The 16,993-nt window shown below is 50.8% G+C and overlaps 2 protein-coding genes across 2 annotated transcripts in view; one reads left to right on the top strand and one right to left on the bottom strand.

Annotated features, from left to right (window-relative positions):
- RAB25 (RAB25, member RAS oncogene family) overlaps positions 1–6,192 on the top strand; it is a 7,409-nt gene extending 1,217 nt beyond the window's left edge. Inside the window, exons 2-5 of the mRNA XM_007948451.2 lie at positions 3,054–3,249; positions 4,824–5,017; positions 5,705–5,785; positions 6,065–6,192. Coding sequence (XP_007946642.1) covers positions 3,054–3,249; positions 4,824–5,017; positions 5,705–5,785; positions 6,065–6,192 — 599 coding nt within the window. The remainder of the gene's footprint in view (positions 1–3,053; positions 3,250–4,823; positions 5,018–5,704; positions 5,786–6,064) is intronic.
- A 6,038-nt stretch (positions 6,193–12,230) lies between these two features.
- MEX3A (mex-3 RNA binding family member A) overlaps positions 12,231–16,993 on the bottom strand; it is a 5,096-nt gene continuing 333 nt past the window's right edge. The window contains 2 exon segments of the mRNA XM_042782013.1: positions 12,231–13,333; positions 16,847–16,993. The exon segment at positions 16,847–16,993 is cut by the window's right edge and continues 160 nt beyond it. Of these exon segments, the coding sequence (XP_042637947.1) occupies positions 12,231–13,333; positions 16,847–16,993 (1,250 nt within the window).

Below are 16,993 nucleotides of genomic sequence, written 5' to 3'. Positions count from 1 at the left end.
GGCAAATAACAACAACAAACTATCTCATTAATCACTCACTGTTTGAAAACAAAAAACTTATGGCAACCCCATGTGTTTCAGAGTAGAACTGCACTTCATAAGGTTTACAAAGATGTGACCTTTTGGAAGCAGATAGTCAGGCCTTTCTTTCCAGACATCTCTGGATAGCTTCTAACTGCCATCTTTTTGGTTAATAGTTGAATGCTTCACCATTCACATCATGCAGGGCCTTAATCACTTTAAAACCTGTTGCCATTCTACTTCATAGTGGCCCTATAGGACAGGGTAGAAATACTCCAAGGCTGGTGGTTCAAACCCACCAGTCACTCCTCGGAAGGAAGTTTGGGCAATCTACTTCCATAGTGATACTGCCTTGGAAACCCAAGAAGGGGTCACTATGAGTCAGGTCCGACTCGACGGCAGTGAGTTGGGTTTAGTTTGATAATCTACATGGAAGCAGGCTGCTGTATCTTTCTCCCACGGAGTGGCTGGCAGGTTCAAATGGCCAGCATTTCAGTTAGCAGCTGAACACTTAACCACTGTGCCACCAGGACTCCTTTAATCACTATAACAACCCCAAGAAGTTCTTGAGAAACAGTATAGCATAGTGATCAGGAGGCTGACTAATAGTTCAGATCTCAACTCTGCCATTTGCAGTGATTGCAAGTTACAGTCTTCAGTAGCAGACACAGAGAAGAAGATTGAGGTGCAACATGTAAATGAAGGGGGTGGAAACAGGATTGGACAGAGGGAGAAGTCAAACTGCAAAGCAGGACTGACAAAGGCGAACCAAGGGTGGGGAGCTCTGGAGCAAGTATTGCTCATCAGAGTGGCCCAGCCTGTCACAGCCTCACCTTACTCAGTCATTGGATGCAGGTTGCCCAGGAAGGGCATGGCCTCAGTGAATGGCTCTCTGTACCAGAAACAAATGCTGAAGGAGCTGATAGTTGGAGACTGTCAGTCAACCACACTCCCTGCAGCTGCGCAGCAAGTCCTTCCTTGAAGGCGGATCTGGGCAACACATCTCTGTGTCTATCACACTAGCTGTGTTATCTTGGGCAAGTCATTTAACCTCTTAAGGGCCTTGACTTCCTCATCTGTAAAAATGGGGATAATCATAACGGTGTTTATCTCATGGAGCTGTTGTAAGGATGAAATATATAGTGCTTTTAGGACAGCACCTGGCACAGAGTAAGAACTCAATAAATATTAGCCCATAGTATCTCCATTTTACAGATGGAGGCTTAGAGACAGAGTAAGTAGCTTACAGAAGGTCACAAAGTCAGACTCCAAAGCCCTTGCCCTGAGCACCTTTGAAGCCTGAGACCAGGCTGTGAGCCCACCCTCTGGAAGGGATGAGATGGGAATGAGACACCCAGTAAAGGAGAAGCAGGCAGCCAAACACACATACACCCTGCCCATCTTCTTACCCGTGCATACCCATACTGCTCCCACTTCTTTCCTGTCCTACATAAATAAGGAATGTTCAAAGTTGCAAAGGACATTTATAGATTTATAAACAAAGAAACTAAGACCCAGAAAAGGTGAACCACTTGTTCAAGGTCATATAACTAGTCTGAGGCTGACCTGAGACCATAGCCCAGTGTGTCCTTGAGTGACAGCCTGCCTCCACAGAACCACCTTGGGTCTGAAGAGTGGCCTCCTCTGATCCTGGGTGCTCAGATTGGTGCCAGTGCAGTTTGTGGGTCCTACTTACGTCAGTCCCAACATCCTACTCTGGCTCCCCATCAGCAGACAAGGTCAGACTCCGGATACTACCTATAAGCCCAAATGATCTTCATAGCCCTTCTGGCCCTTGTTCCTGAAAACCCAAAGGTAAAAACACTAGCCTAGCAACAACAAGGAGCTCTGGTGGCATAGTGGATAAGGCATTTGGTTTCTAACCAGATGGTCAGCAGTTCAAACCCACCAGCTGCTCTGCGGAAGGAAGATAGGGCAATCTACTTCCATAAAGATTTATAGCCTTGGAAACCCAATGGAAGTTGCTATGAGTCAGAATCAACTTGATGGCAGTGAATTTGGTTTGGTTAACCTACAACAATCCACAGCAATAACAGTTTTGTACACTTCCTATATTCTGGGCAGTATCCCATTGACTTATTGCAACAACCCATAAGGTAGATACTATTTTTATTTCCATTTTCTTCATATTAAAAAAATAGTCTCAGAGAGGTTAAATAACCTGTTGAAGGACACACAGCTGATACAAAGCAGAATCAGGACTGTAAACCACAACTATCCAGCTCCCAGCCCCAAGCTCTTGACAGTACAAGACTGAAGGGACAACTGGATCCTAACTTCTTACAGACATATACACCTCACTGTCACCCACAGATGTGTCACCTGGCTAACTTTCTTCTCACCCACATCTCTATTTACACCTTTGTTCCTTGTGCAAACATACACAGCAAACCTCCCACTTCCCCTACTTCATACTCTCTACTCCAGAACATGTGTACCCCTCAGAGCTCCTACCATACCTGTTCACATTAACACACTCAGATAACTTCCCTGCACAACCCATGAACACCAGTACCCACTAACAGCTCAGAGACATCACATCATGACCAAATGCACAGGCTGACTCTCTGCAGCCACATCTCAACAGACTAGGCCTATCATCCTTGTTATTTGCAGCTGTCCAGTCAGCTCCGACTCATGGTGACTTTATGTACAACAGAACAAAATGATACCTCGTCCTGTGTGTGTCCATTTTCACAATCATTGGTATGTCTGAGTCCATTGTAGTGGCTTTATGTCAACCCATCTTGTGAAGGGTTTTCCTCATTTTCTCAAAACTTCTACTTTACAAAACACGATGTCCCTTGAATTTGTTCCAAACTCTGGCCCTTTTCCCAAGACAGATCATCATGCAGAGTTGCAGACCTGACCCCAGGCCCTGCCAGAAATGCTGGCTGCCTCTTCGGTCCTGTGTGCCCAGCTCCCCTGTGCTAATGGTCAGACGCTCCAAGCTCAGGTTGGCTTGGGACTGCCCGGCCCCATGCTCAGCCCTTCTTTCTCCATCCCCTCAGTGGTGCTGATCGGCGAGTCAGGCGTGGGGAAGACCAACCTGCTATCCCGATTCACACGCAATGAGTTCAGCCACGACAGCCGCACCACCATCGGGGTTGAGTTCTCCACTCGCACTGTGATGCTGGGCACCGCTGCTGTCAAAGCTCAGATCTGGGACACAGCTGGCCTGGAGCGGTACCGAGCCATCACCTCAGCGTGAGCCCGGGCCTGGGGAATCAAAGGGGTGTGGGGGTGCTGGGAAAGTCAGGGAACACCTTTGGAGGATGGTGGAGAAGGTGGCAGCGAAGGAACTCGGCATCGAGGGAACTCAGCAGTGCCTCTCTGGGTAGGGTCCTGAGATGCCAGGTGAGCCACCTTCCTCCAAGATTTCATGGCCCAGTTAAAGAGACACAAGTGCTATGAGCAGCAAACAGTTCAAGACAGAATATAGTGTTACTGGGACTCAAAACAAAAATAATTGCTGCAGTGCCCTGGAAGGTACAAAGAACTTTACTGTTGGCATTTTATGTAATCCTCAAAGTACCACCATGAGTTAAGGTGCTATGATTACTCACTGCCATCGAGTTGATTTTGACTCATAGTGACCCTGTAGGACAGGGTAGAACTGCCCCATAGGGTTTCCAAGGCTGTACATCTTCACAGAAGATTTACTGCCTCATCTGTCTCCCATGGAGCAGCTGGTGGGTTTGAACCACTGACCTTTTGGTTAGCAGCCTAATGCTTTAACCAGAATGCCAACAGAGCTCCTTAAGGTGCTATGACTAATTGCTGTTTAAATACAAGAAACCATAGACTCAAACAGGTGAAATCAGGGTGGAGCCAGGATGGGAGCAGGCTCTGTGGGTCAAGAGCGCCCCCTCACCTCTGCACAGTGTTTTGCAGTTGGCAGCCTTCACCATCTAACTGCAAACAATGAAGTCTGGACTGGTCATCTCCAGTTTACAAAGCGACAAGACTAAAAGGACACCCTGGAGGCCTCTTGACTGAGCTTCAGCTGACTCATGAGTAAAATGGGAATAATTAGGCGGCACCAGTCTGAAGGAGCCCCACACACTTAGTTACAAAAGTGAAGCTGGATGCCCGAGGTGGTCAGGTCAGGGGCCACTGCATGGAGTAGGCATTTAACTAGTTCTAGATAGAAGGGTAGGGGAGCTCTGGTGGCATAGTGCCTAACGCACTTGACTGCTAACCAGAAGGCTGGTGGTTCAAACCCACCAGCCACTCCTCGGAAGGAAAGTTGGGCAAGCTTCCATAGTGATACTGCCTCGAAAACCCAAGGAGGGGTTGCTATGAGTAGGGTCCGACTCGACAGCAAACAACAACACGATAGAAGGGTAAGAATTATCTGGCCACGGGAAAGAAGAGGACATGTGGGTCAAGGAGCCTTTGCAAAGATCTCAGAGAGGCAACATCCAGCAGGTAGACTTGGCCAGAGCTGACGTATACGTTGGTGAATAATAGGGGCTAAAATCAGAACAAAGGAACTGAGCAGAGCACAGGGGCTATGAAGGAAGGAGGGAGCCAGTGGAGGTTTTAGAGCAGGGAGGTGAGGCTGCGGAGACCCCAAGGCCAGTGTCCCTGGAGGTTTCTGAGCATCAGGCACAGGAGCCTTGGACTACCTACTGGGATTTGGTTCCCTGGACCCCAGTTTCCATATTTCCTGGTCTCTGATTCTCTGATTTCTGGCTTTTTGACTTGATAGCTCTGCTCTGAGGCTGGGCCCTATAGCCCTGACCTTGCCTCTCTGCCCATCCCCACCCCTTGCCTAGGTACTATCGTGGTGCTGTGGGGGCCCTACTGGTATTTGATCTAACCAAGCACCAGACCTACGCCATGGTGGAGCGCTGGCTAAAGGAGCTCTACGACCACGCAGAGGCCACCATTGTTGTCATGCTTGTGGGTAACAAGAGTGACCTCAGCCAGGCCCGGGAGGTACCCACTGAGGAGGCCCAAATGTTCGCTGGTGAGAGCCTAACACAATCTAGTCAGATTCCTCCAACTTTCTTCACACATTCCCAACTCCAGCCTCTCCAGCCGCGTGAGTCGAGTCCCCAGCCTGCACTTCCTCCATCAGGTCTCTCTACCTCCATCTCCTCTCCCTCAGGGTTGTTCCTCCTGTTACAGCCCACCATCAGCCTGAGATTGTCTTCAAGGGCAATTATTCATAGTGGATTTTAAGACAGCCCTACCCTGCAATACCCAGAGATCCTAAGTGTAGAGGGGAACTTCTCTTGGCCAACTGCAGTCACACTTTCCCCAGGAGTTTTCTGGGGTTTAGAGCAGCATGGTATTGTGGTTAAGGACAGTCCCACGGCCTGGCCTCACATCTCATCTTGGTCAATTACTAGATGCGGACACAGAGCAAGTTCCTTCTGCATGTCCTGTGTTTCTGGGCTTCAGTTTCCTCTTTTATAAAAGAGGTGTAGTAATCATACCTACCTCATAGAGTTTGTTTATTTTTTCTTTATTGTGGTTTGGGTGAAAGTTTACAGAGCAAATTAGTTTTCCACTCAACAGGTTATACCTTTATAGGTTGTTTTAAGGATTAAAACATGCCAGGAATTTAGCACAGTGCCTGATATTTAGTAAATATTATTGTGATTATTGCTTTGGTACCCCTCAATTAATGGTGTGTTTCTCTTCCTGCCAGAAAACAATGGGCTGCTATTCCTGGAGACCTCAGCTCTGGACTCTACCAATGTTGAGCTGGCCTTTGAGACGGTCCTCAAAGGTTAGAGCCCCTATCTCCATTTGGCACCCTCATTTCACCCTGTGGTCCCAGCTGATACCTCAGCCCCTCTCTGGTCCCCTAGCCTCCTCAGTGCCCCCTGGCACCATTGCCTATCCCCCTCAGCCCCTCTCACCCAGGTAATTAGAAAGGACCCAGGTGTCCAAATTCCACTTCCTCCCAGCAAACCCTCCTTCAAAGGTGGCCACCCCCAATGTACAGGGGTGTGGGGGGCAGGGAGGAACTCAGTGTTGGGCTGATCATTGCCTTTTACCCACTCAGAGATCTTCACAAAGGTATCCAAGCAGAGGCAGAACAGCACCCGGACCAATGCCATCACCCTGGGTAGTACCCAGGCTGGACAGGAGCGGGACCCTGGGGAGAAGAGGGCTTGTTGCATCAACCTCTGACCCTGATCGGCACAAGCCCTGTCCCCACTGGTGTCCTGGTGGCCACCCTCCCCCCCTTAAGCCCCAGGACCTTTCCTTGCCCCTTGGTTCTGGATGTCAAGAATGTCCAGTTCCTGTTCACAGCTCCCTAGAACTCTGACGTCTTCATGCTTCATCACACATATCTCTATTATCTATCCATATCCTGACAGACCAGGCCGTCAAATAAAGTTGTGTTTTTTATCAATGCTTGGCCATCCTGCTGCCTCTGTCTGTTCCTCCCTCTTTCTCTTCCAGTTGGTACCTTCCCTTTAGCTTTGACCCTCCTCTGAGTCCCTGTTTCCCTTCCCCTCCCTCTGTCCTCCCCACCATACCCACTGTACCCCAGGGCCAGCTGCTTGGGGGAGCCCTGTGGTCTGGGGACAGTGCCAAGGGGTGGGAGATGGAGCCCTTCCCCCTGCCAACCCCCAGGGCAGGTGGGGGAGGGAGGGCAGCCTGGAGGGGAGGGGGTATCTGGAAAGCAAGACAAAGGAAAAGGCATCAGAGGGAACCATCTGGTGCCCAGGGCCCTGGTGCCAAGAACTGAGGTCACTCCAATGCCAGGGGCAAGGGGAGGAGGCAGGGGGAGATGTTAGGGAGAGGAGGTATCAGGACCTACAGGTCTGTCCTGTATGTATGTTCTGGGGGAAGGGGTGGGGTTAAGCCTGGGAGACAGAATGTGCAAGTTCTCCATTGTTTTCTTCCATCCCCCAAGAAGAGGGATATATTGAAGGGTCTGGTTTGGATGAGTGGGGAGGGTCTCTGACTCTCTTGGCCCTTGGCTGGCCACTTCTCCACTGAACCCAAGAGATGACTGCACAAGCAAATTTACTCTATTGCCCTGGTCTGCAGGTCTGACTGCCCCCCAAGAAGCCCAAAACAAAAAACAAACTCAAGGCCATGGAGTTGAATCCGACTTACAGAAACTCCCATTGGCTTTCCAAGGCTGTAAGTCTTTACAGAGGAGCTCTGGTAGCATAGTGCCTAAGGCACTTGACTGCTAACCAGAAGGCTGGCAGTTCAAACCCACCAGCCACTCCTCAGAAGGAAGATGGGACAATCTACTTCTGTAGTGATACTGCCTTGGAAACCCAATGAGGGGTCGCTATGAGTCAGTTCTGACTTGATGGCACACAACAAGTCTTTACAGAAGCAGACTGCCTCATCTTTTTTCCATGGAGCAACTGGTGGGTTCAAACCACTGACGTTTCAGTTAGCAGCCAAATGCCTTAACCACTACACCACCCCAAGGAGTAAAAGGTAGTAAACGAGAAGAGAAGGGACTGAGTGTTTGGATACTCAAGTAGGGTGCTGTGGTCAAGAGGAGACCAAGTGAGAGTGGGAGAGCCCTGGAGACCTCTGCTACCCATAAAGTGTGCAGGGATGCCCAGAATCAGTAGAGAAAACCTGAGCGACCACCCCTAAGGGAATTCCTCTAATTCACAAGATGGTCCCAACTCATATGCAAGAGAAAAAAGGCAGAGCCTTAAGTAATAATACTTTTAATAAAATTAAGTTCTTAATAGCACATTTAATACATTTACCCTCCCCTTTCTTGGTTTCTCTGCATTTTGTGCAACATCACTTTGACTTGATTATTCATGGGTCGGTTTTATTTTCCGCCATTTATTTTGCTTTTGAAATCTTTTTCTCTTCAGCAGATTTGTATGTGTCTTCACTAGATGCCTCAAATTAAGTCTGACCACAATCCTACTCTACTTTCTACAGTGGAGAGACCATCCCCCCTGCCCCAGGGCTGTCTCTCCCCACCCACCCTACCCCACCCACACCCTCAAGTGGGGGGGAAAGGGCAATCCCCTCCCCACCCTCGATGCTACCATCCCAAACTAGGGGAGTTTCTAGGACAAACAGAGCAGGGGAGAATCTGTCCCTAGGTGGGGTGAGAAGAGTAAATTGGGAAGAGGGACATGTTTGGGGTCTAGGGCCAAAAAGGGCATGACAGAGTCATTGGTGTAATGGAGCTGGCCCTGCCCCTCTCACCAAAAGGAGAGCCAAGGGGCCTCCCCAATACTTAGATACTTGGATAGGAGGGAAGGGCCCAACTGTCTGCAAGCTGGGGTTGGTAGACGGCAAGTGCTTAAAAAAAATGATTTCTCACATGCAAAAGTCAGGCTCCCAAATTGTCTGTGAGGAGGGTGATGTAACCCCAGACATGGTGGATGACTACGACATGACCACCTACAGATAAAGGTGGACTAGAGCAGAGATGGTCAGGACTGGGGTTGCCCAAGTTCACTGCTGCCCTCCCCTGCTTCTCTGTACCTTGGGGGATCAATATTCCCAGACCATCAAGGATGATGTCTCCCCTTTATCTCCTGGTATGGGAAGTCCTTCTTAGAATCTAACTTCTATAAGACAATAAAAGCACTTTGTAAACCTGTGAAGCACAGTACAACTTTAAAGAGCATTTATGGAGAATGTTACTCCCACTGCTGCCTTGGAGGGCAAAAGCAAAGTGAAATGTTGGGTGGAAACAAGGATGGGAGACAGATCTCCTCAGTCCTCTCAAAGGTCTGAGAAGATACAGTAGTAAGTATGTATGGCCCCTCAACCTACCAGGTTCTCAACTCAATCTGTAATGAAGTGGATTGAGGTTAGACTTTAAGAAGGACTTCCTTGGTTAGGCCTGGAAGCAGCTTGCTTAGGAGAGCGAGCTGGTCTTCATCCTCCCTAAAAGCCCAGGTGATGACCTATCACTTCGAAGTAAGCAACCTTTGCCCAACAGAGGCAGAGGGATGGATAGAATGGCCAGGCCCCCAAGCGTCCTTCTCTGTTACCCACAGCCCAGCCCCTCATCTGCTAGAGATGATCAATGTCCACCGTTTCAAAGACCCTGGCAACTGAGCCCCTCTTCTATTTATCCTACAATTTAAAAATCCAAGGATTCTCAGAATCAATCCCAGCAGACTGGAAGCTGCCAATCTTAGCTTGCAACCTGCTCCCACCCTGATATCTGAAGATGGGGCAACTCAGGGCCCATTCAGCCACTTCCCTCCTATTTTCCTTTTCTTTTACGACTTTTATACATTCTACTGGACCCAGGGGCCCTCAATGCTACTAAACTTTAAGCTATCTGAATATTGTCTACTAAGTAACTAGTTATTCTCTCTCTCTCTTTCTCTAGGATTATATGAAATAAATTTGAATTATTATTATTATTAATAATTATTATTTTGTAGTATTCTTTTCTTTTAAACCCCTCGGTTTCTTTTTCTTCTCTCATTTTTGGTTAAAAAAAAAAATCTATTTCTCTTAAATCTCACACCTCTCTGAGGGTTCCCATGGGCCTGCTGGGCCTCAGTTCCCAGCTTCCCCTTCTCACTCACCCCCTCCGGGACTGGGCAGGGGAAGGGGGGGACACCCTAGGATTCTCAGTCCTCAGCTTCTTCCTTTCTTGTTAATCCCTTTCTTTGTTTGGCTCTGCCGGCTCCCCCGAGGGGGAGGGGGAGAAAGGAGGGGGAGCCCATGGAGTGAAATCTAATCTATTCACAGGGCCCCAGAAGGGACCAGGTTCCCCCAGCCCCTCTCTCCATCCATCCATCCCAGGATGCTCCCCACAGAAAAGCAAATGACATTCCTCCCCAAAAAAAAGTGGGGGGGAAAAAGGAACGTAAACCCGAACATATATTAAAAACCCTTTTTTAAGATTTAACTCTGAATACAAATGTATTTTTTCTTCTTCTTCTCTCCCTACATATATTCTAAACCTTCTAAAGTTTTTTTTATTTTTTTTTAAGGATCACTTTATCATAAAATAAAATATCCTTTTCATATAATAAATTACCTAATAAAAAGTCTTTTTTTTTTTTCATATTAGCCCAGGTTCTTTGCTACATTTATACGGTAATAAACGCCTTTATTAAAATAGAATATTAAATTATAAAGAACTGCTTTTTTTTTCTTTTCTTTTTTTTTTGCTATTTTTGTTTTCTCTCCTCTGTGTTGGTCACCTTTCTCGCTCCCTCTCACGCTCTTTCTCTCCTCTATTTTGTTTCTTGCTATGTGTGTTTTGTGTTTCTAGGTTTGGCTCAATTAGTAAGGGTGGGATTGAATTTTCTGAGCCCCCTAGTGTAACAGTCTTCTGCCTTTGAGGGTAAGGAGTGGAGAGGGGGAGGGGGATCAACAAATAGACGTCCCTTCTTCCCACCCCCCTCCCCACCCGCCCCCAGCGACTAGGGGTGGGGTGCCCATTTGGTTTGGTTTCTATTGTACAGACATTGCAGGATGGCTCACGTTGGCGGGAAGGAGGGAAGATGTCACAGGCCAGTTTTCTTGCCTGTGACCTCCTTCCTCTCCCCTCCCTGGCTGGTGGTCTAGAAGGGAAGGCTGAGGAGAGGTGAAATAATTCACAACAGGAGGAAGAGAAGGAAGAACTCCCCTCTGCATCCCCATCCCTGCACCCCTTTCTCCATCCAGGAAGAGTGGAACTCCAGAACTAAGTGCTCAGAGATCACTCAGAACAGTCCACCCCATTATATACAAGGATCTCCTGGGGCCCTCTGGAACTCCTATATCCCTGTCCTCTCCTGGCACGGCCAGCGGAACCAGGAGGGGGAGAGGCCAGTGGCAGCCCCAAGTGAGCAGTGGGAGAAGCAAGAAAGGGGTGCAAGGCCTGTAACAATACATGATTCTCAAACAGGTCCTGCCGCACGCATCCCAATCCAACTTCACCTCAGACTGACCCCTCTCTGAAGACCTGGCCTCTCTCCTCAGCCACAATGAATGGGGCAGAGACTTTAAGACAAGCACACTAATGAGGACTCAGGTCAGGCTGGGAGAGGGGTGCAGGGAGTGGGGCACTTCAGGGAAGGAGGAGTAGGACTGAGGGAGCTAGTACCCCTTCGCTCCACCAGCCTTTACTCCTGCCTCAGGCCCGTTCCCATTCCTTGAAATAACACACAACCCTGCCCCCTCATACCCACAGCCAGAAAATCCAGCCCAAGAACTGCTCCTTACATGTAATGCCCATAGATGATGAAGATGGAAGTTTGACCCTTTATGTACCTCCAGTCTTAGTCTCCTCAAGTTTTCACTGAAATGGGGGATACATTCCTTCGAAAATGTGTTTCTTTGGAGGGAGGAGAGGGCTTTCTGATGCCTGAAGGAGCAGTAGGGTAATCAAGATCTTCTTCCTCCTACTTCTCCCCATAGGGATATGTCCCCAAAGCTGGGCTGGAAGGGGCTGAGGGCAAGGGAGGAAAGGGAAGAAAGAAAGAACAAGAGAGAGCTGAAAATGACCAAGGGGAAACAAAGGAAACAGCAAAGGAGAAAGGAAAGCCTGAAGGGAAGAAAAGGGGAGAAGAGAGTGAAGAAAAAGTTGAAGGGGGCAGAAAGGAACACCTCTCTCCACATTCTTCTAACCCAGCTTTGCGGAGACAGATGAATTCTGAGCCCTTAATCAATTTACATGCCTCCCCCCACAGAAGACTTATCCAGACTCCCAATAGGGCCCCAACCTCCTCATACTGTGGGAAACTGAACAGATTCCCAAACAGGATATGGGACTGGGGGTTAAAGGGTCATGTTAAGAGGTCAGGACCAGAGGGCTTGGGGATTTAAAAAAAGCACCTCTAGGTACAAAAGGTAATTCTCCCTCTCCCTTTTCCCCACCTCCTCCACAGAGGAGGGGTAGAGTGACACGCAGAGTAGGAGGTGGGCAGAGGGCGGGTCAGGATTAGGAGATTCAACCTTAGCCACCACCTCTGGCAAAACAAGGTTCTCTTAGCTGCTCCCAGATTTTAGGGTGTGTTGAGGTATTAGAGTTGTAACTCTAGTAAAATTTCTGGTCTGGCCCCCTCCCAACCTACCCAGGGCAGAGTAACCAGAGGCTCTCAAGGTGGCCCACCCTCCAGCCACCACAGCCTTCTCTTCCCCCTCCCCAGAGAGCGAGTATCTCTAAGCACCTTGCCCCTTAAATCACTGATTTCCAAAAGGCCCTAGTGGAAAACAGCTCCAGGGCGGCCCCTGGGGAGTGGGCCAGGAGGTATGGGGCAAGGAGCTTAGGAGAATATTCGAATGGCTTGCGTGGCTGTGATGTGGCAGACGGGACACTCTGGGTCCGTCCTCTCGCAGATGCGTACTGCACACTCCATGCAGAACAAGTTGTGTCCGCAGGGCACAAGAGCGGCAGTCACCTCGCTCTCAAAACACACCATACAATCGCGCCCGCCGCCGGGGCTCCGCAGGCCGCCTCCCCCAAGTTTGGAGAAGCCCTGGAGCGGCTCTCCTGGCGGGCGCCTCGGGAGTCCAGCCAGCTCCGCGGAGGTAGCAGGAGAACGATGCGCGCCCGGGGGTCCAGCGCGGGCCTTGGCCGAAGAGGAGGAGGAGGAGGAGGCAGAAGAGAAAAGCACCGAAGTGGGCGTGGCATTCTCCTGACCCGCCCAGAGCGGGGGGCTGGTCTCCGCCACACCATAGTACACGTCCTGCTTGCCCACACCGTAGCCCGGAAACAAGTACCCGCCGTAGCCAAAGTCCCCGCCCTGCTCTCCCAGGCGCGGGGCCTCAAAGCCAGAGTCCACTCCGCACTCGCCGATGCAGCCCAAGCTGTTCTGCCGGAAGGTGGAGAGAGGCTTGCAGCCGGGCGGGTGTACCCGCCAGGCCTCGGAATAGCGGCTATCAAGAGCGGCGTCGGGGCTCCCCGCCAGGAAGTCGTTCTCATTGTTGTATTCGAGGATCTTGCCGGTGCGCACCGCTATGTGCGTCTCAATCTCCTCGCGTGCACGCTCCACGTTGCCCGGGGCCCCAGTAATCTCGAACACTGGATCGCGGTCGCGGCTTGGCGTGATAATGTACGTGTTGGTCTGCTGCTGGATGCGCTTGATGGTTGCCCCCTTAGGGCCCACCACTAGCCCCACCACCCGGTAGGGCACCCGCACACGGATGGTCACCTGGCCTGGCAGAGCAGGCGCCACGCCAAAGGCGGCGCCTGACTTGTTGCGCGAGGCGCGGATCATGGAGAAGTGCTCAGCTGCCGAGATGATTTCCCGCCGGGCTGTGGCCACGTCCTCCCGCCGCCCAGTCACCATGAACACCGGCTCCTCGCCCCGCACTGGCGTCTTGATGTAGGTGTTAGTTTTGGCCCTCAGAGCCTTAATCTTGCAGCCTGGGATACGGTGGAGAAGGGGAGAAAGAAAGCAAAGGATAAAGTTTGTGCTGGGGCCAATAAGCTCCCAGATCCTTGCCCGGAGACCACAGCTCCCCAGGGACCCCTCAGGCTACACAACCGCTCCCTGCCCCCAACCACCCGGAACAATCCACTCACTGAATCTCAGATCTATCGAAAGTCTCTATGGATTACAGATTTCAAAACGTACCAACTTTCCCTCCGGTTCCATTCAGGACCCTCCATGTTCATTCACTCCTTGAAACCCCCAAATACTCACTGACCCTCCCAGACAAATTGCTAACCTCAAATCTACTCACTAACACCTTCCCAACCAGGGCTGGTCCCTTAATTTCTGGCAGTGCACACAGTTTCAAATTACTTAAACACTGCTATCTGTCACTGACCCCCATCTTTCTACAGAATTCCCAATATACATTCAGTAACCTCACAATCTACTCCTTATTTAACTTCCATTAATTAAGTGTCCTCCAATTTATTCAGGGACCACTAACCCCCATCTTCTCTATGACATCCCCCCCATGCCTTCTACCCATTAGTCTCTCAGTGAGTCCCAAAATCATAGCGAGTTTGCAGCAACTAGTAGTGGAATGTAGGAGACCAGGATGGCTCTGAGAATCAGAGTTTCAAGAGGGAAAGAAGGAGTATAAAGATAAAAATAATCACAGTGTGAGGGAGCAGCACCCTACCCAACAGACACTCTGGTCCCCTGGAGGCAGGAGAGCAGAGATGGGATAGGGCTGAGTAGGATAAGGGAAAGGGTATCCTGGTCCTGTTCTTCTGCTTGGAAGGGGAGTAGGTTAAAGCTGGGAGGTTGAGGAGAGAGGCAGGAAGAAAGAGAAGACAGGCCCAGACAAAGAGAGACAAAGAGGGAGCAGGGGAAAGAGAAAAGTAAAGGAGGCTGGGAAGCCCACCCCACCTCTAAAGGCTACAGAACACGAGGGCTGACCGGACAAGCCTCCCCTTTCCCAAGTTCCCCTCCATCCCTCTAGCTTCACATGGGAACGTCAAAGACTCACACCCTTTCACGAAGCACACATGCCACATATATGTGAGTTTGCACACACATCCCTAAGAACTGTGATGTGCTATGTGGCTTTACCTAAACAATACTTGTGGGGTGAGCTTCCTGGACACTTTCACATACCCCTTTCTCTCACACACACACACACACACAGATACTGTTTTAACCTTTCATATATCCCACTCTTCCATCCCATCCTCCCCAGCACACAAGCAGCACATTCCCCCCCCCAACTTTTGCCCTCCATTCACATACAGATGCGCTCACTCCCCTCTCCATGCACACAATTTACCCTTCTTTCTCATCCCAGCCCCATCACACTACCTTTCTCCTTAAAACCAATGCAAGTGGTCCTTATTTTCTGACTACTCTGCCAACCCCCCAACCACAGGCCTGAAGAGAGCTCTTTTTCTCTCTTCCTCTACTCCAGATAGCCTTTCCTCTAATACTAGGGGTGGGGAGTAGAGGGTGGGTTTGGGCAGTTCTCCTCCCCTTCAAGAGACCTCGGGAAGGAGAATTTGCTCCTCCCCCTTGTCTTCAGACTTCTTGTCAGTTGAGAAGTCCTACCTGTTGTCAAGCCTGCATTCTTGCTGCTGTGTCAGTAAAGGATTGTTCTGTTTATGGGTCATGTGAGCATTAAGGAGCAGGGAAGTCCCTTTCCTACCACCTCCACTCACATGGTCTGATGGGCACCTGGGATCTGGCTCTAAGTTTGGGCTCCATAAACTTAAGTGAAAGCAAGATATCTTTTTGGGGTTGAGGTTGGGGTGAGGAGGATGAGCCAGGGCAAGGAGAAAAGCTATAGGAGCCTGAAGGTACAGAAGTGGAGGAGAATGTCCTCCTGGAATCTGTAACCCTGAAGAAGCATCTCTTGAAGGGAAGATCCATTGGGCTTCACCTTCCTAGAGGTCAAATAGAGCAGCACTAACACTGCAGTAGAAGGAAGGAGGTTAGACAAGAGGGAGGACTTCCGTACACTTAAAAAATGATGGAGGCTTATCTAAATAGGAGAAATCTCTCTACTTTTATGAAGGACAGACCCCGGGGATGCAGAAGCAGGAGAAGGAAGAATGATCCCATTAAAATCTATAGCCTCCCAAGACCACCCCTGATACTCAATGCCAGGTGTCTGGGACCCCAGTTTCTGACAATAAGAAGAAATCAACTTTCTAAACCAGAAATCTCAAGAGAGGGAGTGCCCTAGAGGGATAAGGAGTGTGCAGGGGAGTGCCATCTTTCCCACCTCCCTTCTGGGTCTCCCAGTGAAAACCCCCTAACCTCAGTATGCCTGGTGGGCGAGGTAGGATATGGAGTAGGGGACTGCTAGGCCCGCTGCCCCTCTTCCCCCACCAGCAGCAGGCCTCCTCCTTCACTCCCAGTCGGAATGCAGCTCCTCTATTGTTCCCCACTGTGGGACAGCTCCTCCCCTGCTCTTCCCCCACCCCACAGCTCCCCAGCCCAGCCCCTCTGCAATTTCCAGATCCTGCCCCCCCCACTCCCCTTTGGGAAACTGGGAGAGAGATAGGTCCCCAACATCCCGTCTGCTCGACCTGGACTCTCCCCAACACATAGCCAGCCCCTCCACAGCCGCCCAGGGATGCTGGAGCCGAGGAGGGTGTGGTATCCGACATAGTAGACTGGATTAATTCTAAACACACCCCCACAGACACTAGCCCTCCACCAAATCTCACACCCCAGTACATCCCCTTCCTAACCTGCCCCACTCTTTCACTACCAGAGACCACTCAACAGGCCTCTGGCCCCTGGCAGTGGCCAGCCCAGAACAAAAGCCAGACAGAGGGAGGAGGAGAGGTCCAGGCCAGGACATCACACTTCTTTGGAGGCACCCCTTCCAAAACCCCACAGACTGTCCAACTTTGGTGTGCGGGTGACCATAAGACCCCCCTCCTCCCAGAAGCCCCCCCTCACCACCTCTTCCCCAGGCTGGGACCCTCCCCTGAGCCACACCCCCTTCCATTCCTACACTCAGCCCAACAAAGAGACAGATACTCAGTTAGGCTTCCCGGGCCAGGTCTCCCACAAAGTCTGTAACTCCAGGAGTGTGGGGGTCCCAGAGGTGCCCCCGCCCCAACCCACTAACAGACACCGGAGTAGGGACTTCAGAGTGACTCTCTGCACATTCCGGCAGATCCCCCCACCCCCCGCTAGGAGTGGACACCCCCTCCGGACAGCCTCCCTGGATTGGGAGACAGAGCCCCCTCCCCTTTCCCTCTCCCAGTGCGAGGATATTTCTTTGTCTAAGGCCAGAGCCCTGGGGGGAGGAAGGATCGGAGAGTCGTCCCGACTGAGGGTAGCAGGGAACTTTGTGGCACTTAAAATTAGGGGAGGGGGTGGGTCCCCCTTTGTGGGGAAGGGACAGAGCCGGAGGCAGGCAGGGAGGAAGGAAATGAACTTTCCTGGGTGCCGCCACCCCAAATCCCTCTCCACAGTCCCGGCCCCCCGCTTACCTTGCCTGCCCACGATCTCGGCCACGTGTTCGGAGGTGGGCACGGGCACACACTCGGTGGTGTTGCTGCTGCCCTTCAGGCGCAGCTCGGCCTCTTTGTAGAGAGCGCAGAGCTTCGCGTCGCTAGCCCCTTTGGAGGCGGTGGGGG

The sequence above is a fragment of the Orycteropus afer genome, unplaced genomic scaffold (genome assembly GCF_000298275.1).
Source record: "Orycteropus afer afer isolate SDZICR_OR568_19922 unplaced genomic scaffold, OryAfe1.0 scaffold00217, whole genome shotgun sequence".
NCBI lineage: Eukaryota > Metazoa > Chordata > Mammalia > Tubulidentata > Orycteropodidae > Orycteropus > Orycteropus afer.
Note: the sequence above shows the minus strand (reverse complement) of the source record. Positions and strands in the feature narration are given on the sequence as shown.